Source organism: Thalassophryne amazonica, chromosome 9, assembly GCF_902500255.1.
Source record: "Thalassophryne amazonica chromosome 9, fThaAma1.1, whole genome shotgun sequence".
NCBI classification, from domain to species: domain Eukaryota; kingdom Metazoa; phylum Chordata; class Actinopteri; order Batrachoidiformes; family Batrachoididae; genus Thalassophryne; species Thalassophryne amazonica.
Window position 1 is genome coordinate 49,639,784 of NC_047111.1, and position 27,456 is coordinate 49,667,239.

General features: G+C 37.8%; 1 protein-coding gene across 5 annotated transcripts in view; it reads left to right on the plus strand.

Moving 5' to 3' along the window:
• gabrg2 (gamma-aminobutyric acid type A receptor subunit gamma2) overlaps positions 1 to 27,456 on the plus strand; it is a 223,839-nt gene that overhangs the window by 176,747 nt on the left and 19,636 nt on the right. For all 5 annotated transcript variants that reach the window (XM_034178011.1, XM_034178012.1, XM_034178014.1 and 2 more), the window contains exons 7-8: positions 7,941 to 8,093; positions 14,772 to 14,977. In XM_034178011.1, coding sequence (XP_034033902.1) covers positions 7,941 to 8,093; positions 14,772 to 14,977 — 359 coding nt within the window. The remainder of the gene's footprint in view (positions 1 to 7,940; positions 8,094 to 14,771; positions 14,978 to 27,456) is intronic.

The window sequence follows — 27,456 nt, forward strand, 5'->3', positions numbered from 1 at the left end:
GGTGTGGGGGTCAGGGTGGTTATGGTTAGGGTTGGGGGAAGGAGTAAGATTAGGTTATGGTTAAGGTTAGGGTTGGGGGTGGGAGTAGTGTTAGTAATAGTGAGTTAAAAAAGCTCCATCATGAAAATTTGACTCATTTCGTCACGGGAACACGAAAAAAAAATGTGAGACTGGGCTGAAAACTCCTACCGTAAAATGTAAAACCACTATGACAAAATGTTAAAGAAACATAAAAGGATGATTTTCACAGCAACCACAAAATATAAACTGTAAAACTGCTGCACAAATGTATAGCCAAAGAGTTTTTATCATCATTTCTGTGTTTGTGTTTTGTGTCATGTAAAACCGCAAACACAAAAACATGGACTGAGGGGAAAAACCAGGAGGTGCAAAAGGGGATGATTAAACAAAACACATTTGACAATTCGGGGCGTGATAACAAAAGTGGTACTTAGACAACAGATACAACAGATCAGAGATTAATCAGGAGCAGGTCAATGTCACAATAATTGTCCGGCAAAAAGAAAAGACAAACAGGTGAGGTTTTTAAACAGTAGAACTAATGAGTGACAGGTGCAATAAACCACAGACAGGAAATACTGAGACACAAAAGCCAATAAGGCACACCAGGAAATAAACAAAACAGACATCACGAGGATAGAGAAAAATAAACCTGATCAATAATTACCAATCAAAACATAAGAACATAAAACGCCAAAAACAAACAACGACAAAACCATGAATCAATCACTAAACAAACAAATATAGGGAGCCACAAGAACCACGGATGGAGGAGACAGGCAAGGAGAGACACGCCCACACACACTGAACGACACTAGACACACGCAAGTGATAGAAGGAGAAGCACTCACACACACACCCACACGAGACCACACGACAGAGAGCCCCACTCAGACAAAAGTCAGACATGGATGGCAAAGGAGCAGGATGGCAAACACGATCACATCCACAGCTGATGGAGAGAACACACCCACACATACACTGACACAACAGGACCACACAAACATGCAGGGGGAGCATGCCCACAGAGGACAGACATGATGCAATGATCAATAAAAACATATGAATGGATGGCAAGAACTCAACGCAGCAAAAAAAAAAAAAAAAAAACAAACTGACAGGAACCTAACGGGCAAGCCCACAACAATTTTGGATTTGTCTGATAACATTTTGCAAGGAGGGACTGTTTCTATACATGGTTGTGATGTAATATTTTTATTAAACTCCTTGAATTGAAGCTGAATGTCCCCACTACATCAATATCTTAATTGCTTCATATCTGAACCATTGTGGTGGTGTACAGAAGCAAAATTAGAAAAATTGTCATTGTCCAAATTCTTATGTTCCATAATGTGCCTGCAATTCAAAACTATTCAACTTTAATGAATTCAAATTAAAACCACAATTGCATAAAATATGACCGGACTCAGTATTTAATCACAACCATTGAATCTGCTTTGAATGACATTGTATTTTGTACAATTATTAGCCATTATTTTAAGGCTATTGCTTGCACTTATGTTACCACCAGGAACTGTCAAAGGATATTTACAATATTGGCTTTTCACAATTCTTCAGAGGATGGTGTAATTAAAATTAAAATTCTTTAACAACTGTAGATGTTAATTGGTGCATTGTACATTAAATTAAAAATTTTAATAGATTAACTTTGTCACATGGATCCATTTACAGCGTGAGTGAGCAAGCATGTTTTTGATGACACAACACACAGCGTTTATGGCATGTTGCATTTTGCATGATACTGAGTGCTTGATTGTGCATTATTCATTGTCATGAGTGGGCAAAGCAGCTGCAGACAGTTTTTGGGCCTCTTCAATATACTTTAAAAAATACCAAGTGGTCCAATATTATCCTATTCAGACAGGAGTCTAAACTGCTAAGGATTTTTAATCATTAAGAAATTATTTCCTGATGTCATCAACATTAATTCAGTCCATATTGCAGTTTTGCTATGTTCAGCCTCACTGTTGTTGTGCTCAGTTACATGACTGTAACTCAGATAAGAATTAGCATTTTAAAATATTAGATTAGTTCAGCAGCATATTAAATATGTTACAGTTAATTTGAGAAAAAAAAACATGCAGAATGACCAATATGCATTATGATTGCTGAGTGGGTTTACAGTAAATCCATTCAGCTTCTTTGTTTCACTTGGGGTCACCATAGAAGATTTCAGTTGGATCCACGTGTTTTATGCCGAATGCCCTTCCTGATGCAACTCCACATTATATGGAGAGTGGGTGGGGTGGTCTTGGACTGGCCTTGGACCCATAATTCTGCAAAATGCACCCCCTCCCCCCCCCAAAAAAAAATCAATAAAATAAAATTAATAAATAAATACATTTTAGCTACTCAAAACAGTGGTTTGGGTGGCCAGAATTAAATGATTTGCCAGGGTGCCTTTTTAAATTTTAAATATAGGTAACCATTGACTGTATACTGCATCAGACAGTGTATTAAAAACTTATTATGAATTAGTAATATTATTCATTATTATTATCACATTCCTTGAAAACGTGTGTAGTTATTGAAATTGAAATGTAGGGATGGGTATTGATAAGATTTTATCGATCAATGCCATTTTCGATTCCGCTTATCAATCCAATTCCTTAGTGATTCCCTTATCGATACCTCTTGTGAATTTTCTGTGTACTAAAAGTAGGCTGCACGGGTTTTCTATGTCAATAACATTTTATTGAGTCTTAAAGTAAATGAATATGAAATTGGTCACTGGATCCTTGATCTCTGGACATAAATAAAAATAAACAAAATCTGTAGTTTTTGTCTTTTCTCTTGTGTTTTGTTTCATCAGGTTCTTTTTGTCTCTTTCTCTAAAATTGTATTGTAGCATTATTAGTTATTATGAGTTATTACTATTATTATTGTTGTTGTTGCTATTATTAATATATGAATAAAAATAAATAATTCGAAATAAAGAAATATTTGCACAAAAACAATACAGTTTATCAGTTTAAACATTAGATATCTTGTCTTTGTGGTGTATTCAAATGAATATAGGTCGAAGAGGATTTGCAAAATATTGTACGTATTCTGTTTTTATTTGCATTTTACACAACGTCCCAACTTCATTGGAATTGGGGTTGTACATGCACACATATGCAGACACGTAGTTCACAGTGAATAGTCTTGTGTCCTGCAAGACACAGAAATAGGCCGGGCGACTTTTATTTATTTATTTATTTTTACACTACTAACAGTTCGACTGTCATCAATTATCTGGCAACTTACTGAGCTGGAGAGCAGGACATGATGTGCCAATAAAACCCACAGACATGGACGCCTGCACATGTACGTTGATAGCTGGAAAAGACACTAGCTACTGTCAAGAATCACCACAGTCAGTCTGGCAGAATCTTTCCCTCTCTGTTTGAGCTTTATTCTGTTCTGTGTCTTGATGTGTGGGCATCCTGATCAGTTGCACAGATGTGTGCCAAGATTGCTTTAAACGGGTGTTTTGAGGCTCAAGTGACCTCAGTGCATCCCTCAGCTAGTGTCAGGCAGGTAGCTGACAAATGGACAGCGGTGTTTACGTACAAAACAATTTTATTGTTCACTGTAGTGGAACTTTATCTTTGAATGTATCTGCTAGAACATGGAAAACAATCAATAATACAATAAAAAGAACAGATAAGAGGCCAAAATTGACTCAAGCATATTAGTGTAGAGTGCATAAGCTGCAATCAAATCCATAAATATGTGTACAGTGACATAATTTGTGATTTTTTGCCAGTGGACACCACCCTTTGTGGCGATGAGATGAAACAATCAAGATGTGCTCATCATGTAGACTTTCAGTTGGAATTCAAAAGATATAACAAAAATATTGTGTTCATCATTTAGTATTTAGAGGCATTTTCATACACAGTCTCTCATACATACATAAAATCCACTACTGAGATAAGTCATGATATACCTTTTTTTTTTTTTGGATGGGCTCGTGAGAAAGCTCCAGAGTGCTATTTTTGGTGGCTATCCTGTTGTTAAGCTCTAATGTAACGCATCATGTGATAAATCTGTTTCCAGGTCCAAACAAAACAATGTTGATAATTGTAGTGGAACCTCAATGTACGAGGTTTTTGAAATACGAGCCGTCACTCTGTCCATATTTTTGTATGGAATACGAGTGGAAATCTGAGTTACAGGTCGCGCTTCAGAGAGAAGAAGGGGGAGAAGCCTCTAGTGCGGACGGTAAGGCAGCATATTTTGCTGCACTTGTTGGAAAGGAAGGCTTTGTCCTACAACAAGTCTTGAACTGTGACAAAACTGGATTATTCTGGAAAAAAAAAAATGCCATGGGGGATGTATATAACAGAGGAGAAGAAGCTGTTTCATTGATGGGTCGTGCTTCAGCACTTTTTAATGACACTTGTCCGTCACATTTCCGCAACATTTTGAAAGGCAGGCAGAAGAAAACCTCCTTGGATAGGTTTTAATCCAAAAGACCTGCAAGTTCACAATAAAAGTTACATCTGTATGATCCTTTTAAGGATCTACAGTTTAAGTTTAGTTTGAGTTTACAGTTTACATCCTTCCCTTCTCCGCCTCCACCTCCGTTAACCACATTCATCTGTTTCTAAGGTAAGAACACTTAATAAAACTTTTTTCTTCTACTTTATATATTTTATTATGCACAGATAAAATATACATGTCTATCTGTTAATAAAAAAAAAATATTTTTCATAATTTAGAGTAATTTGGGGATGTTTTACAAGGCTGAAACAGATTAAAATTATTTTAGTTATTTTCAATGAGGGAAATTCGTTTGAAATATGAGCAGATTGGCGAACGAGCTTGGTCACGGAACAAATTAAACTCGTAAATCAAGGTTCCACTGTACTACTAAAATGTAATTTTTTATGCTTTTCATCACGTTAATAAGAGACTGCATCCATGAGACCCTGAAAACTTGCTAAAACAAATATTCCAAATAATCCATGTCTGCTACGTTTAACATGCATGGAATTTAATAAATGCAAACCAAATTTCAGACATCTTATATATATTACTCTGGAACAAAGAGGACAAACAGTGTTGTAAAGGACAATAAGCAGGACGTTAAAGTGCAAACTTCACTTTCCCCCCCGAGTGACATGAACAGGAAGCGATCACAGCTCACAGCAACTCCCATTGAAAATAATGAAGAGACAACCTGTGCTTCTGGCATTTTTACATAAAACAAACGCAATAACAATGTCTAAAAACCCAGTTAATATATCCAGGAGAGTTTTAGGCACAGTATACAAAGAGTTTTATGTTGCAATGTTAATGCTGTTGTCCGGGTGCAACGGTTTAAGTGCAGCCTGATCAGAGCATCTCAGTGCAGTTCTCAATGACAGCGCACCTTTTTTGTTTGGACCCGGAAGTTGAAAATCACGATGCGTTACATCACACTTAACAACCAGATATTCGGACTGGAACGTAACTGGTCAAACCGGGATGCAAAACAAACATAAATCAAATAATTGATGACTGTTGCTTTATTGTTCGGCTTCATTCAATCTGCTCCTGGGTTTCAGGGTATCAAGAGTGGTGTTTTCAAACAACATAACTGGAGTTTTATTTATTGAATAAATTAGCAGTTTAGGAACATGGGTTTTAAATGTAACAGAGCGGGACACTACGGGTTACATTCAGCACCACATTTTTGACATGCTCTCCGAGTGAAGACACTGGTCTATGGGGAGAAATTAATTTTACCATGTGCCCATCAAATCAGAAGTAAATTCTGATTAATTAGTTTAAGTATTTTTTGTTTATTTTTACCAAAATAATGCTTAGGTGCTGTATGTCACAAATTTGAAAAAGAAAATTTCCAAAATAATTATGTCCTATGTTATCACAGTTATTTAATCAATATATAGAGACAATCTTTTTTTTGTTTTCCCTTTACACAGGGCTGTTCTGTTTTTACTGATCAATAATGTTGTTTAATGGTGACCCCTTTTCATGAAGTGACCCAAATGCAAATTCAAATATTTTAAATAAAAGCATTAAATCATCACTTTTGCAGCCAGGGGGTGGATACATGAACATTTCCAATTCATTGAATATGTCATTCATTTTACTAAGCATTTGCATATTTCTATTCAAAATAATAATAATATATAATAATAATAATATAAGTGTCAACTAACATAAATTTTCATTATCATCAAGATAAAAATTACAAAATAAACTAAATATTGTGAGGAACAAAACTCCATTGTTCTCCCAAAATGCTGTATCTTTAAAATAATTCTTTGTTATACTGTATACTCTTACACCCCTATGCCACAGGGTGCTGTTTTGCTATGATCATCCATGATCCAAACATAGTGCAACAACGGGATGAAAGGACTTACTCCGACTTGCCTCTGAATAGGCTAGCATATAAAGTGCAGACCTGGCAACCGGGCGGCTCATAAAGGAACAACACAATGAATGATGCTTCTGCAACAAATTTTTAACCCGATGGAGCATGATCAAACATGTTTCAAACTGTACTCAGTTGAAATACCCAGAATAAAATACAAGCTACAAACACCCAGAGGTTACCATGTACTAGGAATGATTTGGTGAATCGGGATCAAATTTTTGAACGTTCAAAATTTTCACCTCAATTTCAAAACTGCTGCTGATGATGTCCTTAACTACTACGTATACTATGTTTATTCAAGATTGACTAGATGGCTCAAGTTACTATGATGCTTCAAAATATACCCGGTTTGTTATTTGGGATGAAACAGGAAGGAACGGCGCACTGTGGGGTCACCTCATTAAACTGATTTATTGTTTCACTTTCTCTTACTCGTATATCTAAAGTATTCCACACCTTTACAACATAAACTGTGTAGTGTCATAAATATCTTTTAAAATGGCTTTTTTCTTTCATTTTGAAATATCAGGTTTTTGAGTGGATAAGAGCTGGCCTGCCAATATAAAGACCTTTATTTAAATCCCACTCATGGTACCTGTCTATCAAGACATTTATTCTAAGTATATTATCCCATTCCACTCAGCTGTAAATGGGTACTGGCTTCAGCTGGGAAAGTAACAAGCATCAGACTGGCATCCCATACAGGGTCAATTGTATACTTTCACCTGCTTCTTATGGAATCCACACATAAACAATGGGCCTGTGGGCCTATGCATGACTGACTTCTTTGTAATAATATCCTTTCACATGTTAGAGTAAAACCTTGTAGATTTTTTGAAAAAATATGTGTTTAACAAACTATATAGTTATTCTTCAGTTTTAAAAATAACTAAATGTTAATCTTGAGTGTCTTATTATTGTAATGAAGGAGATACATATATGCATTGTATACAGTTTCAATGGCCTTTTTCTGTCATATCTGTAATGAATCATTCATTCATTCATTCATTCATTCATTCATTCATCCAGGTTTGGATTGTCGTAGCAGCAGATAAAGCAGCTCAGATGTTTTGTTTTTTTAATGCTATACCCCTAAAATGTTATACCTATCGGACTGGCCTCACATACAGGGTGAATTGTAGACTTTCACTTGCTTGATGTTATGGAATCTGCACATAAGCAATGGGCCTCTTGGTCTATGCATGACGTACATCTTTGTAATATCCTTTTTTCATACCTCAATACAACAACAGTGACTTACATCTTCAGCAACTTGTAACCGCTATGCCAAGTTATACTCAATATGTCAGCATATCATGTTCACAAAGATCACATTAGAGGTCTGCATTGGAATTTTTCCTTTGTATACATTGTAAGCAAGACAAATGTAATATCTGTATATTTGTGTTTGTGTATTTTGGTCATTCTATTTTCTTACAAACCATGAGATCTCTGACGGTTTATATGACACTATATGACTCCTTTGTTGTTTGTTTTTTTCTTCCCTTTTATCTCTAAATAGGAGACTACGTGGTGCTGACTGTTTTCTTCGACTTGAGCAGGAGAATGGGCTACTTCACTATCCAGACCTATATCCCATGCACCCTGATTGTTGTCCTGTCCTGGGTCTCATTCTGGATCAATAAGGATGCAGTGCCTGCCAGGACATCACTGGGTAAATTTAAATAAATACATAAATAAATAAGATTTTATGTAAATTATGTAATTGCAATTTGGTGTTTTATTCATACTTTAAAAACTATATCATGATTTTAACAAGACATTTTCCTGACATTCTCTGTCTGTCTTTCTGTCATTGCCTTCAATGTATTTAATACAAAAAAGCTGACTGAACAATTCCAATTTTTCCTACTGAGTAGGGGCCAGATTAGAATCAAAGACACTTGATTTTGTGGAACCGAAAGGCAAATACTGGAGGTATTTTTAAAACAACAAAATTTTCCTCCTGCACATACCCATTAGTTATTATATAGTATATAATATTTTGTGTATTATCTGAAGCCAATCTTGAAGAAAAATAGTGGCTGGAACCTTTTTTTTGGTTGTAAATTTATCTATAAATGCAATAATTCAACTGTACAAATGAGTTTTTTTTTAGCAAACTTGATATGTATTTTACAGTGCTGGGATGATACACTTGACTCAACAATACAATACGTATCCTGATACATGGGTGCCTATATAATACGTATTGTGATACGTGAGGAATGTCACTTCACACATATTGCCATTTCATGTTACAATATATATATATATATATATATATATATATATATATATATATATATATATATATGGTGAAAGATGGAATGGTTAGGGAACCTTGCGCTCGTGTGTTTGGCAACATTAGAAACAACAGAGTGGCTAACTGATCGGATTTTATGACACCTCACAGAGCGGCTGACCAATCGGATGTTATGACGCCTCATGGAGCGCCTAACCGATCGGATGTTATGACGCCTCACGGAGCGCCTAACCGATCGGATGTTATGATGCCTCACGGAGCGGCTGACCGATTGAAGCTGGACGCTGGTTAAACAATGTCTCCGGAAGTCAACTTGAGTTCAGATTTCTTGTTTCTTTTTGGCATTGTTGTCCTTCATTAGTGCCATGTGACCGGGTCTTTACATTTCTTGCTAGGAATGTTCAGCAACCAAAATATCAACATGTGAACAAATTAACATGTTTTCACTATTATTTGATTTCTTTGTGTGACTGACATCATTATTTAAGCATTCAAAATGCTATTCCTACCGCCACACAACTTCAACCACACATGAGAAAGTTTGTTGACAGTTCTTGCTGTTGAACGAAACCGTATCTCCCTAACCGGACAGAGTTGCAACGTCACTGCTCTGTCGCAACTTGAAAATCATCCATTTTCCATTCAAACAGGTGCAGCCATGTTGAATGGAACATTTCATGAAATATTCTTTCTATTGCATGAATGAAGAAAAAAAAAAAAACATTATTTGTTCCATATAATGCCTCAAATTGATTCTTGTCATATATTTTATTAATTTATAAAAAGAAAAAAGGGACTTACATTTTGGTGTGGTCTCAAACAGTCCAACACAAACATTAAATAGAAATCCAATCCAGTCCAAAATTGTTCTGTCAACTTGCAAAAACTGTCAGATAGTTAAAAAACAATCCTGATGATGTTGACCATAGCTGATGGCGTGCACTGACTTATTCACGTACAGACTCCTGTCTGCTTTCCTCAGTCCAGCAAAAAATTGCGACAAAAATTTGTTTAGCTCTTCATCCTACAGTGCTTGTAGCTAAAGGCATCCCAGCGAATATTGTCAGATGGCTTATGATGTAGTAGATTTGATTTTGTGTTAGAAGAATGAGCTCGTGTGAGCTCACGGTGATCAGAAGTATTGGTACAAAAAGTATGGAACCAAAAATGGGAAAAAAATGGCAAATGGGATGAATTATCCATATCATGTGACATACAAACCACCAATCAAATGACAAGGATCTACTTAGGCATTTTATATATACGAGGTCTCTTAGAAAAGTATCCGACCTTTTTATTTTTTGCAAAAACCATATGGATTTGAATCACGTGTGATTGCATCAGCCAAGCTTGAACCTTCGTGCGCATGCGTGAGTTTTTTCACGCTTGTCGGTTGCATCATTCACCTGTGACCAGGCTTTGTGTGAGCAGTGGTCCACCCCTCTCGTCGGATTTTTATTGCGAATAAATGTCTGAATGATTTGGAGCTTTGCTGCATCAAATTTTTCCAGAAACTGTGAGAGACCTCCAGGTGAACACCATTTGGAAAATTCAGATGGCTTTCAGGGATGATTTTATGGGGATTACACAGATTAAGGAGTGCTCCAGCCAGTTTAAAGACCGCCCACAGCGTCTGAGAGCGCAGATACATGCAGATACATTTCTGATGGCCAAGTCCAGGGAGTTACTGATAGCCCAGCTTTGTCAGCTACCCATATTTACCAACTGGGTGGACTTGGCATTTCCACTATTTATTTAACATCCATAATTTTGTGTGGTACAATTGCTAAGTAAGTGTAATATGCCACAGCTTTTTGTTGCCTGTCTCCACTCTCCTTGTCCATCCTTTCTCATCTCATCTGTTCTCCTCAGAGACAGGGCAGCTGTTATAGAATCTAGTCTTGATTAGAAGAGCCTATCCTGGCACATATGTTTCCATGCATGTCTTAATGAGGCATTAATTACGCAGTACAGCAGGGAAGTTGCTGAGCTGCAGCCTCAGCACAATAATAATGCAGGTGGCCTTTTCACTTTTAAAATATCGACAAGGAATGATAAAAGGGGCAAATGGGAGGATGTCAAGGAAATGTTTTGAAGTTGCCCTTGGCCTCCTGTGCACATCTTTGGAACATCTGAGATGCAGCTGTGTACATATTGCTTTGTCAGCTTTTATTTTAGCCCTTACGGCTCCAAATCCTGACCTCAAGTCCTCACGATGTGATCATTAGCAAGAAGAATTGAATGTTAGAGGAGAAAAAAAGCCTCTAGGCAGAAATTCTGAATTATTTTATACTCTCATCATTCTGCCATTAATCTCTCTAAAAATAGGTTGTTTTGTTTCCTTGTGCATCTGTGGCTCCAGTCAGGATTTGCAGTTGAAATAACATTAATTCCATACTAAAATTGTACCAACAGTCAAACATCTTAATTTCCTCTTTTAAAGATAAAGTGGGAGGTACCGGGTGGTTAGGGAGTGGATAAAGCAGATGTCATAATGCTTAATCCTTCATTGCATCCACAAAAATATGAATTCACTCACAATATTGCAGTGTTAATGCTGAAGCAGGCTTTTGTCTCTCAATACGCTTTAAAGTCATTAACAATGCCACATATTTTATTGTGTGTTTAATGTGAGGAGGTGATATTTGTTGTTTGCTTGTTTGTGTTTAGCATCAATGTGTTGATCAGTTGTTATCCTGTGCTTCATTGGTGCAATCAGAAACCATGTGAGTTAAACAAAAAAATTGGGATGGTCTCTAGATGGAGGAAACTGGGTATAGCAGTCAAGTATGCAATCTGGATCAATGCGTCTGTAAAGTAATTGCAGTCCCTCACTAATATGAATATACAGACTAGGATCTTACACTCACCGGCCTGTGTATTGGGTACACCTGTTCAACTGCCTGTTAACACAAATAACTAATCAGCCAATCACATGGCAGCAACTCAATGCATTTAGGCATCTAGACATCTTGAAGGTGACTTGCTGAAGTTTAAACTGAGCATCAGAATGGGGAAGAAAGGGGACTTGAGTGACTTTGAACATAGCATTGTTGTAAGGTCTGAATGGGCTGGTCTGAGTGTTTCAGAAACTGCAAAACTATTGGCACACACACAGCCATCTCTAGGGTTTACAGAGAATGGTCCAAAAAAGAGAAGATAACTAGTGAGCAGCAGTTATGTGGGTGAAACTGTCTTCTTGATGTCAGAGGTCAGAAGAGTATGGGCAGGCTGGTTGAATGGGTGGCATTGTCATGTTATTATTGTTATATTGGCCTAAAGAGTGAGCCACCCCCTTGAGTCTGGTCTGCTTGAGGTTTCTTCCTCAATATCATCAGAGGAAGTTTTTCCTTACCACTGTAACCTGTGTGCTTGCTCTAGGAGTTGGTCAGGTTAGACCAGGGATGCCCAAGTTCGGTTCTCGAGATCTATCTTCCTGACACTCTTAGTTGTCTCCCTGTTTCAACACACCTGAATCCAATGAAAAACTTGTTAGCGGGCTTTTAATGAGCCTTTCACTGGATTCAGGTGTGTTGGAGCAGGGAGACAACTAAGACTGTCAGGAAGGTAGATCCCAAGGACCGAACTTGGGCACCCCTGGGTTAGACCTTACTTGTGTAAAGTGCCTTGAGGCACCTTTGTTGTGATTTGGCACTGTATTAAAAAAATAAAAATAAATAAATAAATAGAAAATTGTCATGTCAATATGGACCAACTTCTCTGAGGACTGTTTTCAACACCTTTTTGAATCTATGCCATATAAGAATTAAGGCTGTTCTAAAGGAAAAAGGGGGGTCCAACCCAGTACTAGCAATATATATACCTAAAAAAGTGGCTGCTGAGTGTAAAATTAAACGCTAAGCCTTCATTCCAGACGCTAAGTTAGTTGGAAAGCAATAAACTAAGCAGAATATGATATTTTTAAAACAAAAGGTGGCTCAGTTATAGGAGTTAAACATTATGCTGTGCTATTGTTGGAGTTATTAAATCTGAGACCTATCGCTCCCTTGTGTTCTCACAGACCAACATTGTAATGTGAAGCTGTATTACATATACCTTCACATATGCAGTCAACTGTGTTTGCATGAGGCTCAAATTGTTGGAGCACCTGAAGGTTGTTGGTATTTCCTCCATTATTGTGTTTGAATTTGACTGTCTAAAATTCTTACTAACATTTATTAAGTAATTTTCCACGTATAATTGTAGTTTTAAATTTTAATCATAAAGCCATGTGCAATTAAATTATGACAGAAAATTATTAAAAACACTTATCTGATGAGTTATAACAATATACTATGCATAGCTTCCACGAAAAAGGTCCTGCTACAAGACAAATATACATAGATGGTACAGTGTCAGGTGTGAAGAATAATAATAAAGCTGCATAAGCATGTGATATTCCACTTTATGCATGACATGCACATACTAATTAATATTACTGTGATTATTTCACTGTTCTACCTTTTCTCATAATAAAATACTGGAATAAAGCAACAGCAAAGTATACAGTATACATAAGTACCTGTTCAGTACCTGAGCTTTGGAAGAGATCAGTTATTATTCCAGTTTCCAAGAAATCATGCCCCCAAGTGAATAATGATTTTCGGCCAGTGGCCCTAACCTCTAATGTAATGAAAGCATTGGAGAAACTGTTAATTCAGGAGCTTACTGTAGAGGTGGAGCCACACTTGGATCAGTATCAGTTTGCGTATAAAAGGAAGCGGAGTACGAGTGATGCCATTTTAACTATAATGAACTTGGTTTTAAAGCATCTTGAGAGTTCCTCTGCATATGCCAAATTAGTTTTTATTGATTTTAGTTATGCTTTTAACTGTATCCGGTCACATATCCTTCTTCAAAAAATGATTCAGTTGAATGTGAACCCTTTTTTAATTAAGTGGTATCATTCTTTTTTGACAAACAGGTCACAGCAGGTGAAGGTCAATTCTGTCTGCTCTGATATTGCATTAAGTAGCACTGGTGCCCCTCAGGGCTGTGTTAGTTCACCTTTTTTATTTACACTGTATACCAATGACTGTATCAGCTATCAGCCAAACCAGTATGTTGTTAAATTTTCAGAAGACACGATAATAGTCTGCTGAACACTAGTACTAATTCGAGTTGTTACAAATCTGGAGTGGACAGGTTTGTGAACTGGTGTGATGTCCATCAATTGCAGATTAATGTTAATAAAACAGTGGAGATGTTGGTGGACCCTCGGGCTGTTGGAGACCGTAGTGTGGTCACCATACATGGACGTAACATTGAACAAGTGGATTCATATAAATATCTGGGGGTTTATATTGATAATAACTTAAGCTGGCACATGCAAGTGTCAAGTGTTTGTGCCCGAATCCACCAGCATTTGCACTTTCTCCGTCGACTCCGACTGTTTGGTGTATGTAGGAATATTATGCTGATTTTCTACAGAGCAACGATTGAGTCCGTGTTACGGTATGGTATTACTAGCTGGTTTTGTAATTTAACGGTTAAATCAAAAACTCAAATATTAAATCTGATTAAGATAGCTGGCAAAATCATGGGTATGGTGGTACCTGTAACTCCCCAAGAGTTGTTTGAACAGGCAGTTCTCAGATGTGCTGACAATATTTTAACAGATGAGTCTCATGTTCTGCACTCTGAATATACTTTACTTAACTCAGGAAGGAGGTACAGGGTTCCTCTTTGTAAATATAATCGATATAAATATTCATTTATTCCATTATCAGTGAAGCTCATAAATCTGCAGATAGTTCAGGGAAGATAGCTTAAGGGTATGAATTGCGGAATTTGCACAAGGATGTTAATAATGTTGTGTATTTATATTTTATCCTTTGACTTACTGTGTTGTTTTTAATGTATGGGTGCTATGTATTGGATGTGTTGTTGTGTAGCAGACTCTGTCCAAGGCAAATTTCTCCTTAGGGAGACAAATAAAGACACTTTGACTTTGACTTTGACTTTGACTTAAACAGCCACAAAGGGACAGCAATGTCATTGGCTATATATCATATCAACGAATTTATATGTTTGTTTGGTGAATTTATTGCACTTGTAAGGTTTTTTTCTTTTTGATCTTACCACCAGGCATCACTACTGTGCTGACCATGACAACACTGAGCACCATTGCCAGGAAATCTCTACCAAAGGTTTCCTATGTGACAGCCATGGACCTGTTTGTCTCTGTCTGCTTTATCTTCGTCTTTGCCGCACTCATAGAGTATGGCACGTTGCATTACTTTGTCAGCAACAGGAAGCCAAGTGCCAAAAAGGATAAGAAGAAGAAAAATCCGGTAAGAGTCATTCTACACCTTTCTTTGATTTTAGCTGTAATTTCAGTTATTGGCAAAGGGAAGGCACTCATCTTAATAATGTTATTCCAAGATTACATATTTATGTGTGACAATGTAAAATATCCTGTATGTGTTTAAAGAATCTTCTATTAGTTTAAAAACTCAGGAGGTCCCTACTCTCTGTCCAGACTGTTTCAGACATCACAATTCCTTCAATCTGGTGAACCCCATGGTGTAAAATATGAGGAGTAATACAAGTAACGTTTCTGTAACTGTTGTCCCAGCAGCTTTATTAGGTTGGCCAATTAACAATTCGAAGAAAAGGTTTTTCATAAATCAACTCTGCATAAATATGGTCAGTTGATGGTAAAGCCACATGTCAGATTTTGGCAAGATATTTTATTTAAACAATGTTGAAGATTGCAAAGTGATGCCTTGAATCCACTGACAAACAATAGAGTCACTGGTATTCCAAATTGTATCCATGTATACACCTATTTAACATTTCATTGGTCTAATGTAAAACTAGAAGCACTCAGAGAGCGCAAACCTCCGCCAAGGCCATAGGGTCACTGACATCACATGGAATACCCTTTGGCAAAAATACTTATTCCACGTCATTTCACACATCTATCGTTATGTTTCAGATTCAGTGGTTAACCCTCTGGGGTCCAAGGGCATTTTTTGGACAATTCACTCGCCTGGCATAAATGTTTTATTATTGCTGTTAACAGCTCTCCCTGCATCCCACAATCAAGTTTTATGTCTCTTTTTTCAGAACAACCTGTACTTTCAAAATATGTATGCTATAATTGTGTTTTATAAGTGTAATACAGGAAAAAGTAAAGCAGAAAATAATTTTACACACACATTTATTCAAAACACACAGCAAACTATTATAAACTACTGTTTTGACACTTTATAAAGGTAATTTGGGCTCTTGTGTGAAACACTGTATGACAAAAACATTCAAACAATGAACACAAATGCACATTTTGAACAATATATACAAATTGTTCTATGCGTTGTGTTTGTCTTCATCTCAAAGCAATTTCTGTCTGCTATTACACAAAGGTCACATCACAAACTTCTACTATGAAGTTGACTGTGTGTTTGTTCTCTCCTGCTCTGAAAGCAACATTCACACTTCGAGGCTCATTCAGTTTGAGGAGCGGCCCCTCCCCCCTCGCTCCAATAATATGGTAAACAGTGCTTTACACCGGAGCGAGAGAGCTTGCCACAGGCTTATCCAGTAACATTCACAGGAAAACTAGTTGAGCAATCCTGATACTCACACACTGTTTGAGCACGTGAGACTGTATGAGCGGCTCTCTATCTGCTCACTTTCACTTTTGCTGTGCGTAATGGCGCAGGGCGCATTGGAGCAGCCAGGGGGCTATTCAAACGGGCCAACTAGTAACACATCACTCCTAAAAACAATCTTTGGTGTGTCATGTGAGGAGAATCTGCCCTACGATTGGATTTTGGAAAACCATGTGATGGTGAACCAATTCCGATTAGACACTCACATTGCTCACGTCATCAAACAGCTTCTATGAGGAGTACAAAGATTTTGGATGGTGGCTCGACAGTCCCTGGAGTTAACGTTTCAGCAAAAAAAAAAAAAAAAACGTTTCTATCTCATATCATTAAAAAGTTATTTGTAATTTAGTAAAGCTTGGTCTCAGTCATCGTATACAACGGCGTCGGCCCCAGAGGGTTAAACCCTTATATCTTCAGCAAATGTATTTATAAAGAGAAACTGCACGAACTACACGTTTGTTTGTTTTTTTCCTAATAACAAGTTTATTCAATGAGGAGAAACAAATGCTAAATTATTGTTGTGACGTAACTTAATTTTTGTTCAGCCTTTGTGACCCGTCTTCATGATGTTAGACGCAAAAATGTTGAAATTGGCCCTATCTTGCAATGATAAAGAATCCTTAAAAAAATTACTGGATCTGGATCGTGTTCCAGATCATTACCAAAATGTCATAATTTCAAAGTTATGCCAAGATATACCCCTAGTAAAGATTTCATTGAAATCCGTTGAGGATTTTTGAGTAATCCTGCTAACCAACCAACCAACCAACGGACGCGACCGAAAACATAACCTCTTTGGTGGAGGTAATTAGAGCACTGATACCTGAGCACATAGCTCTGTCGGATTAGGTGTTTGGCTCCCGTTATGCAAACCAGGGCTTATAATGCTGATCACACTACTGGTCTGGCGACCCATCCTGTTGAGTTGTACCCTATCAGCACTGGTACCAGTGGGCCTCAGGGCCTATGTAGGACATACTTCTCCATGGCAATGATTATTTAACAAGGAATTTGAATGGAACTTATGTATATGTGTGATGCATTACAAATAACATCCTATATAGAATTGTATCACCTATGAAATATTATACAAATAATGAATGTTTTTTCATTTGTGCTGTGCTTCATTGAATGGAACATTCCAACTTTCACCTCAAGAAATGTCCATGCTATTGTCCAAATGAAAAAAAAAAAAAAAATTCATTATTTATTTTATATAATGCCTAAAATAGATCCTTGTCATCTGGTATTTTATTAATTTATAAACAAGAGAAAAGGGACTTATGCCCTTCCTGGTCCTACGGTGTCCACCAAATCTCGGTAGCCAGATTGAGATGCCCCGTCTCACTAAGCTGTCATCTGATGGAGCCTGCTGTGCCCCAGTGAAACCCTGAGCTGTGGCAGGGCCATCCAAGCCCGCCTGGGTCTGCCTATGGCAAACACTGCTTTCTCAGGACCCCCCACTCACTCTCGAGCCCCCTCGGCACATCCAGCCTTCCCGTCCATTGCCCAGCGAGTCTGGGCACTGTGTCGGGCCACTGTGTGTTTTTAAGCTACAGTAAGTGCTGTTGCTGTGAGCGTGCAGAGGCACGCAATAGCACAAAATGTATAGCACCAAAATTGCACGCAAAATAGAACCACAATCGCAGAGTAAATGGAACACAATGGTAATTGGTGTGAATAATCCATATCACATGACATACAAACCAGCAATCAAATGATAAGGATCTATTCAGGAATTATGTAATGTCAGATATTGCACAGTTCTCATTGGTCTTTTGATTTTAACAGATCTGAGACACCTGTTGGCATAAAGGATAACCTTGTATGAAAGTCTAAAGATAGTTAAGGTTGAAAGTCAAAACATAGTATGGTGAAAGAAACTATGTTTCTTTCTATGTTTATTTCACCAAAACATCAAATCTAGGCTTGCATCGCAGATGTACCTTCTGGCAAATTGTAGCTGAACTTGCAGGTCTTCTTTTTTTATTATTATAATAACTGTATCTTTATTTATATTATTGGCCTCTCTTCATTGGCTTCCTGTTAATTCTAGAATAGAATTTAAAATTCTTCTTCTTACTTATAAGGTTTTGAATAATCAGGTCCCATCTTATCTTAGGGACCTCATAGTACCATATCACCCCAATAGAGCGCTTCGCTCTCAGACTGCAGGCTTACTTGTAGTTCCTAGGGTTTTTAAGAGTAGAATGGGAGGCAGAGCCTTCAGCTTTCAGGCTCCTCTCCTGTGGAACCAGCTCCCAATTCGGATCAGGGAGACAGACACCTGCTCTACTTTTAAGATTAGGCTTAAAACTTTCCTTTTTGCTAAAGCTTATAGTTAGGGCTGGATCAGGTGACCCTGAACCATCCCTTAGTTATGCTGCTATAGACTTAGACTGCTGGGGGGTTCCCATGATGCACTGTTTCTTTCTCTTTTTGCTCTGTATGCACCACTCTGCATTTAATCATTAGTGATTGATCTCTGCTCCCCTCCACAGCATGTCTTTTTCTTGGTTCTCTCCCTCAGCCCCAACCAGTCCCAGCAGAAGACTGCCCCTCCCTGAGCCTGGTTCTGCTGGAGGTTTCTTCCTGTTAAAGGGAGTTTTTTCCTTCCCACTGTCGCCAAGTGCTTGCTCACAGGGGGTCGTTTTGACCGTTGGGGTTTTTACGTAATTATTGTATGGCCTTGCCTTACAATATAAAGCGCCTTGGGGCAACTGTTGTGATTTGGCACTATATAAATAAAATTGATGATGATGATTTAGAATAGACATGAAAAAGTCAACAAGGCATCATTACAAAACAAAACAACAATTGGACTTCCATTTTTATGCATTTTGTGTCTACAAAATAAGTGACACCATCCTCCAGTACATATAAGACCACTGAATGCACATTCACAGATCACAAATCAAACTTTGTCTGTCCCTTATGATGTCCACTACCCTCTAGTACCCAAGAAGTCATCAAACTCATGATAGGGCAGCACCCGCAGAAACACTACTGTCCTCCACCCCCCCTGCACCACCAATTTGTCTGGAGAAACCCAAGCCATATGAGCTCACAATTAACTTTTGCGGGAGCTCTGGTACAGCTCAGTGAAAGATGGAACAATTTACACACACAACTATGTACATAAACCGATGGGGGGGCTCCCCTGCTGCTGATGTTATAGAGATGATCATCAATAACCCATCAAAAATTAAATGGGTAGGTTACAGAGCAATATCACCAGTGAGATCAGATAAAGTCTACTCTTGTGGGGGCTATACATGTAATCCAGTTATTACAAATTTGATAAAAATTTGTCCTTTTGGATCTTTATTTTATAGGTCAATTTTTCCATTCTAAATATCTCCAGAGTGATTCCAATCCAGTCATCAAGAGTAGGCTGTACTGGACTTAACCATCTTCTTGTAATTGCTTTCTTGCTAGCCACCAAAAGTATTTACAGAAACTTTATCTCTCTCCTCTGTTACAAAAAAGGAACATCACCCAAATACAGAAGATCAAAATTCAAAAGTATTTGAGTGTTACATACTGTGCTTAATGAGGCCTGAAAACTTCCAGAAGTCAATGAAGTTGGATGTTGTCCTCTGGAAGGACCAGATCTTGCCCCAAGTCTCTTCAGAAATCTCGATCCTGGTTTCCTTTCCCATTTACCTTTAATATATAATTAATCACCTTCTGCCAAACGTGGAGCATGTTGGTCAACCAAAGATTCTCCACCTTTTCCAAGGAAGCGCAACACGTGTGATTCACATGCACGGAGTATGTGTTGCTGGGGGAGCGGACACTCTGGCACGTCACATGTACATTGCTGTTTTGCAATGCCGCAGTCGTGGGGACACTTAAACAAGTTTCACAGCCAGCTCGAAAGTCATCATCTGCTCACTATTTTCGTGCTAACAGCACAAATAGCCACACATTTTCTAAGTGCCAAGCGAGCGGTGTTAGATGTTCGTGGGTGTCACCTGTAATTTGTGTGAAGGAGCCCCAATATTCTAATTTTCCCAAATGATCTTAAAATCTTTACGTAAATCTGTATAATTGTCATCACCTGAGTTTTTGAAATGTTAACTTTGATATAAATTCCCCGAATGACCTCTCCAGCTCCCCTATGTGGTCCAACATGTCGTCTGCAAACATTGCTACCTTATGTTCACTTCCTAACAGTCCTACCCTAAATATTTTGATTTTGTCTTATTAATTGACCCAATGTCTCCATAAATAAAATTGCACAGCCCTTTCTACAGCCAGGATTCAGAAGAAGAGCCTCTGATAGGTCACCACTGACCTCGATATCGGTTGAAGGTCTATCATATAGCACCTGAATTATTCTAATAAATTTATCTTGAAATCCAAACTTCCCCAACACCTTGTATAGAAATGCCCATCTGACTGAGTCTAAAGCTTTCTCAGTATCCAGACTCCCTATAATTGCTTGAGTTTTGTCCTTTTGTATTTGTCTTAGGATGTGTAATATTCTTCTGTTGCTATCGGTTCTTTGTTTATGATGAATAAAACCAGTCTGGTCCAAGTTAATGAGGCTAGGCAACAACTTTTCCAGTCTGTGGGCAAAATAGAGGCGAGCAATTTGTAATCTAAGTTGAGAACACTAAACGGTCAATAATTCCCACATTATTGTTGATCTTTCCACTCTTGGAATAAATGAAATAGTTGCCTCCGTCTGGGGGTGGGGGGGGTCTACCTCCTGTAAGATGTTATTAAATGCCTTCAGTAATAATGAGACCAATTCTGTACTCATGCTGCAATACCATTGGGAATTGTAAGCATCCAGCCCTACTGCCTTCCCTGATTTTAGTCTGGTGATAGCTGTATTAATTTCCTCCGCAGAGAATGGTTTGATTAAATTTTCATTTTCAACATCTGAAAGTGATGGTAAGTCTAAATAGCTAAGAAAGGCATCTATGCAATCCTTCTCCAAAGCAGTAGGTTGTGAGTATAGAGCCCTGTTGAGAACCTCAAAACATTTCTGAATCCTTTCCAACTTGGTCTCCATTATATTAGTTTTTGGGTTCTTAATTTTGTATATAGTACATTCTTCCTGCTGCTTATGTAGTTTGTATGCCAGTTTTTTTTTTTTTCTATTTTGATTTTTTTGTTTGTTTGTTTTGTTTTTTTATTTTCCTCCTATCTCCTAATATTTTTGCCTCAGGAAAATTAAGTTCTTCTGAGCCTCCTGTATATATATATATATATATATATATATATATATATATATATATATATATATATATATACAGTAGTGTTCAGAATAATAGTAGTGCTATGTGAATAAAAAGATTAATCCAGGTTTTGAGTATATTTCTCATTGTTACATGTGAAACAAGGTACCAGTAGATTCAGTAGATTCTCACAAATCCAACAAGACCAAGCATTCATGATATGCACACTCTTAATGCTATGAAATTGGGCTATTAGAAAAAAAAGAAAAGTATAAAAGGGGGTGTTCACAATAATAGTAGTGTGGCATTCAGTCAGTGAGCTCGTCAGTTTTGTGGAACAAACAGGTGTGAATCAGGTGTCCCCTATTTAAGGATGAAGCCAGCACCTGTTGAACATGCTTTTCTCTTTGAAAGCCTGAGGAAAATGGGACATTCAAGACATTGTTCAGAAGAACAGCATAATTTGATTAAAAATGTGATTGGAGAGGTGAAAACCTATATGCAGGTGCAAAAAATTATAGGCTGTTCATCTACAATGATCTCCAATGCATTAAAATGGACAGAAAAAACCACAGACACGTGGAAGAAAATGGAAAACAACCATCAAAATGGATAGAAGAATAACCAGAATGGCAAAGGCTCACCCACTAATCAGCTCCAGGATGATCAAAGACAGTCACCTGTAAGTGCTGTGACTGTTAGAATACGCGTGTGTGAAGCTAATTTATTTGCAAGAATCCCCTGCAAAGTCCCTCTGTTAAATAAAGACACGTGCAGAAGAGGTTACAATTTGCCAAAGAACACATCAACTGGCCTAAAGAGACATGGAGGAATATTTTGTGGACTGATGAGAGTAAAATTGTTCTTTTTGGGTCCAAGGGCCGCAGACAGTTTGTGAGATGACTCACAAACTCTGAATTCAAGCCACAGTTCACAGTGAAGACAGTGAAGCATGGTGGTGCAAGCATCATGATATGGGCATGTTTCTACTACTATGGTGTTGGGCCTATATATATATATATACCAGGTATCATGGATCAGTTTGGATGTGTCAGAATACTTGAAGAGGTCATGTTACCTTATGCTGAAGAGGACATGCCCTTGAAATGAGTGTGTCAACAAGACAATGACCCCAAGCACACTAGTAAACAAGCATAATATTGGTTCCAATCCAACAAAATTAATGCCTCACAGATGTGACGAAATCACGAAAAACAGGGGTTATACAACTAAATACTAGTTTAGTGATTCACAGGATTGCTAAAAAAGCAGTTTGAACATAATAGTTTGAGTTTGTAGCTTCAACAGCAGATGCTACTATTATTGTGAACACCCCCTTTTCTACTTTTTTTACTAATAGCCCAATTTCATAGCCTTAAGAGTGTGCATATCATGAATGCTTGGTCTTGTTGGATTTGTGAGGATCTACTGAATCTACTGGTACCTTGTTTCCCATGTACCAATAAGAAATATACTCAGAACCTGGATTAATCTTTTGAGTCACATAGCACTACTATTATTCTGAACACTACTATATATATATATATATATATATATATATATATATATAATTAATATGAATGAATATTGACATCATTCCTCTTACATCAGTGGTCTCTGATCACTCACTTAAGTTTACAGTTTCGCTGCCATGTTTAGTGGGACAACAACCTTATTTATCACTGCAGCGATGCATCAACTCATCAACTAAGACTGAACTAGAAGCTAGACTGCCTGATGTCTTAGCCTCACTTTTGACAAATACCCAGTCAGTAGACAGACTTGTGGATAGTTTAAACTCAGTGCTCAAAACGACACTCGACATGATTGCACCACCTGTGTTGAAACCTCGCTCCCCCAAATAGCAGTCACCTTGGTTCAATGATTACCTGCGTGACCTCAAGCATAAAGCAAGAGGTCTAGAACAGAAATGGCGTTGTTCAAAATTAGAAGTATTTCACCTTGCGTGGTGTGATGCTATCTTAGACTATAAGCATGCATTATTGGCTACAAAGCGGACCTATTACTCTGATTTGATCAACAAAAACAAGCATAAATCAAAGTTCTTGTTCAACATGGTGGCATCACTTATTCATGGACAACCACCTGCAGCTCGCTCTCCTTTTACAGCACAAGATTTCCTAGATTACTTTGAGAAGACAATAGATGACATTAGGTTGAACATATCCCAGCATGCCTTAACCCAGCCACTACACGCTGCTATCGAGGTGGGCGCCACTACTGAGGTATTACCTAGATTTACAGAATTTGATAGTATCTCTCTAGACATGCTGACGAAACTCGTAACGTCAACAACAAGCACAACCTGTTTATTTGATCCTATACCAACAAAACTGTTTAAGGACCTGTGGCCCACTCTTGGGCCGATTGTGCTAGAAATTATTGATCTTTCTTTAACTTCTGGATCTGTTCCTAAATGTTTCCAATCTGCAGTGATTAAACCATTACTTAAGAAACCTAATCTTGACCCTAGTGTATTGAAAAACTATCGGCCGATATCAAATCTATCATTTTGTTCTAAAATTCTGGAAAAAGTGGTGTCACGACAGCTCGTAGACTATGTTACTGAGAATAATCTCTTTAAGCCAATGCAGTCTGCTTTTAGAAAATATCCTTCCACTGAGACAGCTCTCGCTAAAATGGTGAATGATCTTCTGCTTACAATGGACTCGGACACCACTACGGTTCTGCTGCTGTTAGATCTCAGTGCTGCATTTGACAGTGGATCATCATATTCTACTTGATAGGCTGGAGAATCATTTTGGGATTACTGGGAGTGCCCTTGCATGGCTGACATCATACTTGACCAGTCGTTCTCACTGTGTTTTGTACAGTAACACTACCTCTAACCTTAGTGACATGAAATTTGGGGTTCCTCAGGGGTCTGTCTTAGGCCCCCTGCTTTTTTCCCCTTATATAGCACCCCTTGGGCACATATTGCGGCGTTTTGGGATTACCTTTCACTGCTATGCAGATGATACTCAGTTATATATGCCGATAACTGCTGGTAATCTCGTTCACATAAAATCCTTAGAAGATTGCCTTGCAACAGTGAGAAGTTGGATGTCTAGAAACTCCCTACTTTTAAACTCTGAAAAGACTGAAATGATGGTTCTTGGTCCAGTGAGACATCGGCATCAATTTGACCAGTTAACACTCAGCCTAGGCTTGTGTGTCATACATCACACTGACAAAGTGAGGAACCTTGGGGTAATTTTTGATCCTTTGTTGTCCTTTGGCCTCCATATTAGAAATATTACTAGGACTGCTTTCTTCCACCTGCGAAATATAGCGAAGATTCGTCCCATCCTGTCTATGGCTGATGCTGAGACCCTGATCCATGCGTTCATCTCTTCTAGATTGGACTACTGCAATGTTCTATTTTCTGGTTTACTGCAGTCTAGCATTAGGGCTCTCCAGTTGGTTCAAAATGCTGCAGCCAGGCTTTACGTTCTCAGGGTGCAGGACTACTTTGTGTCCCTAAGGTGAATAAAAAGTCTGCAGGTCACAGTGCTTTCTCTTATCGTGCCCCTGTTCTGTGGAATGATCTCCCTGCATCAATAAAACAATCAGATTCTGTGGAGACTTTCAAGTCCAGACTTAAGACGCACTTATTTTCCCTTTCATATGGCTAGCATACTGGTACAGTTTTGTTTTACGCTTTTTGCTCTTTTAATTCATGTTATTAGTAATTGGAGCGGGCCGCGGCCTCAACTTCACCTAAATTCTGGGTCTTTCAGTGAAGCTTAGGGCTAGCGGCCAGCGATCACCTTAGTATTTCTTCTGTTTTTCTTGTTGATTAATGCTGGCATATTATACAGTATTTTTTATCTTTCTGATGCCTGATTCTGTTTTTTCTCTCTGTTTAAGGTGCAGCTCCATCCAGAGATGGGAGTTGTGTTTGTGTTGGCGATCCTCCTGTCCTGTGCACCAACAGCAATTCTTCTATATTCGTCCGTGAATTGTTCTGTGAATTATTTCTGTAATTTATGTTTGTAGCATGGCCCAAGCAGAGGGTCACCCCTTTGAGTCTGGTCTGCTTGAGGTTTCTTCCTCAGAGGGAGTTTTTCCTTACCACTGTTGCTCTGGGGGTTGGTAAGGTTAGACCTTACCTGTGTGAAGCGCCTTGAGGCAAATCTGTTGTGATTTGGCACTATATAAAGGAAAACAAATTGAAATTAATTTCTCCCTGTAATTTCCAAATTTTCTGCTTTACAATGGGGTTTGGGTTGTTTGTATTCCTGCTGTTTCATCTTTAAAATCATCTGTAGAGCCACTAGTTTTTACTCTTTGGTTCTCTTTACGTAGGAGGTAATGGAGATTAATTTACATCTCATTACCACTTTAAGTGTATCCCATAGAATGGTTGATGACACCTGACAATGGTTGTTAGTCTCTAGAAATTCTTTAATATCTTCCTTTATCTTGGATGCTATGGTCTGATCTTTAAATATGTTTGAATTCAATTTCCATATGATATTTTGTTTTTGTTTTTTTTCCTAGCTATCAGCAGAGACAACAAAATAGGCTTATGATTAGATAAATCCCTACTTAGTGTGTCACAGTCTCTAATCTTTAGTCTGTCTGCCTTAAACATAAAAAATAATCTAGTCCAGCATAAACTTTGGATGAACCACAATAGTGTGTGTAATCTCTATTAGATGGGTATAGCTCACGCCACACATCTATTATACACATATCTGCCAAATAAGAACCAACTTTTCTTATGAGTGAAGTAATCTGATTAGTTGGGTTAAAGGAGTCTAATTTGGTGTCACGCCTAAAATTAAAGTCCCCCCCACAAACAACTGTGCCCCGAGAGTCTGCCATTAAATCAAAAATAATCCTACAGAATACCCAGTCACTTCCAGGGGGCATAAACATTTAGAATTATAATTTCAGACCCCTCTATCATTCTTGTTACCTGACAAATCTGCATTCTTTATCACTGATTTCTGAGATATGTTGATAGTAGAGTGTGCCGGAGATAAGTGCTGTATATCCACCCCCCTCTTATGTTTAGATTTGACTGATGATGAAAAGACATAAAACCCTTTCTTTTCAGCCTCAAATGGTCTGCTTGTTTCATATGTGTCTCCTGGAGTAAGGTAATTTGGGCTCTTTCTCTTTTTAATTTTGATAATATCTTATTTATCTTAATCACATTCAAGACCCCATTTACATTAAAAGATATAATTTTCATTGGCTCATTACGTCCACCAAGGATGTAATAAAATCAATGGCATTTATTCATCTGTCTGACTGTTAGCAGGATTATGTCAAAACTACTGCACATATTTTGATGAAATTTTCACCACAGACACATACTAGGCCATGGAAGAGTCCATTAAATTTTGGAGGTGATCTGGACTTGGATTCTGGATCAAGTTTCACTTCATATAGACTTTGAAGGATTATGCTAAAACTACTTCACAGATTCTCACCAAATGTGCACCACAGATACATATTACACCATGGAAGACTCAATTGAACTTTGGAGGTGATCTTGACCTGGATTCTGGATCAAGTTTTACTTTGTAGGTTTTTAAGGATTACGTCAAATATACTTCACAAATTCTCACCAAATTTGCACCACAGATAGATATTAGGGCATGAAATGTTCCGCTTAATTTTGGAGGTGATCTGGATCTGGATTGTGGATCAAGATTTCACTTTATATTGGCTTTGAAGGATTATGTCAAAACTACTTCATGGATTCTCACCAAATGTGCACCACAGATACACTGAAAAAAAGTAGACTTTGGATCAACTTGAACAAAAATTGATGTAATTTGTTACAGCTATTTTTTTTAGTTTCTCACAATGTATATTTATGATTTTGTAAAGTGATTCCAGCAGATTTAAACTGGAAACCACAATTTTCCATTAGACCAATGTAAATAAGTACTTTGAATGAAGTGCACTGTGTTTCACTTTTTTTCA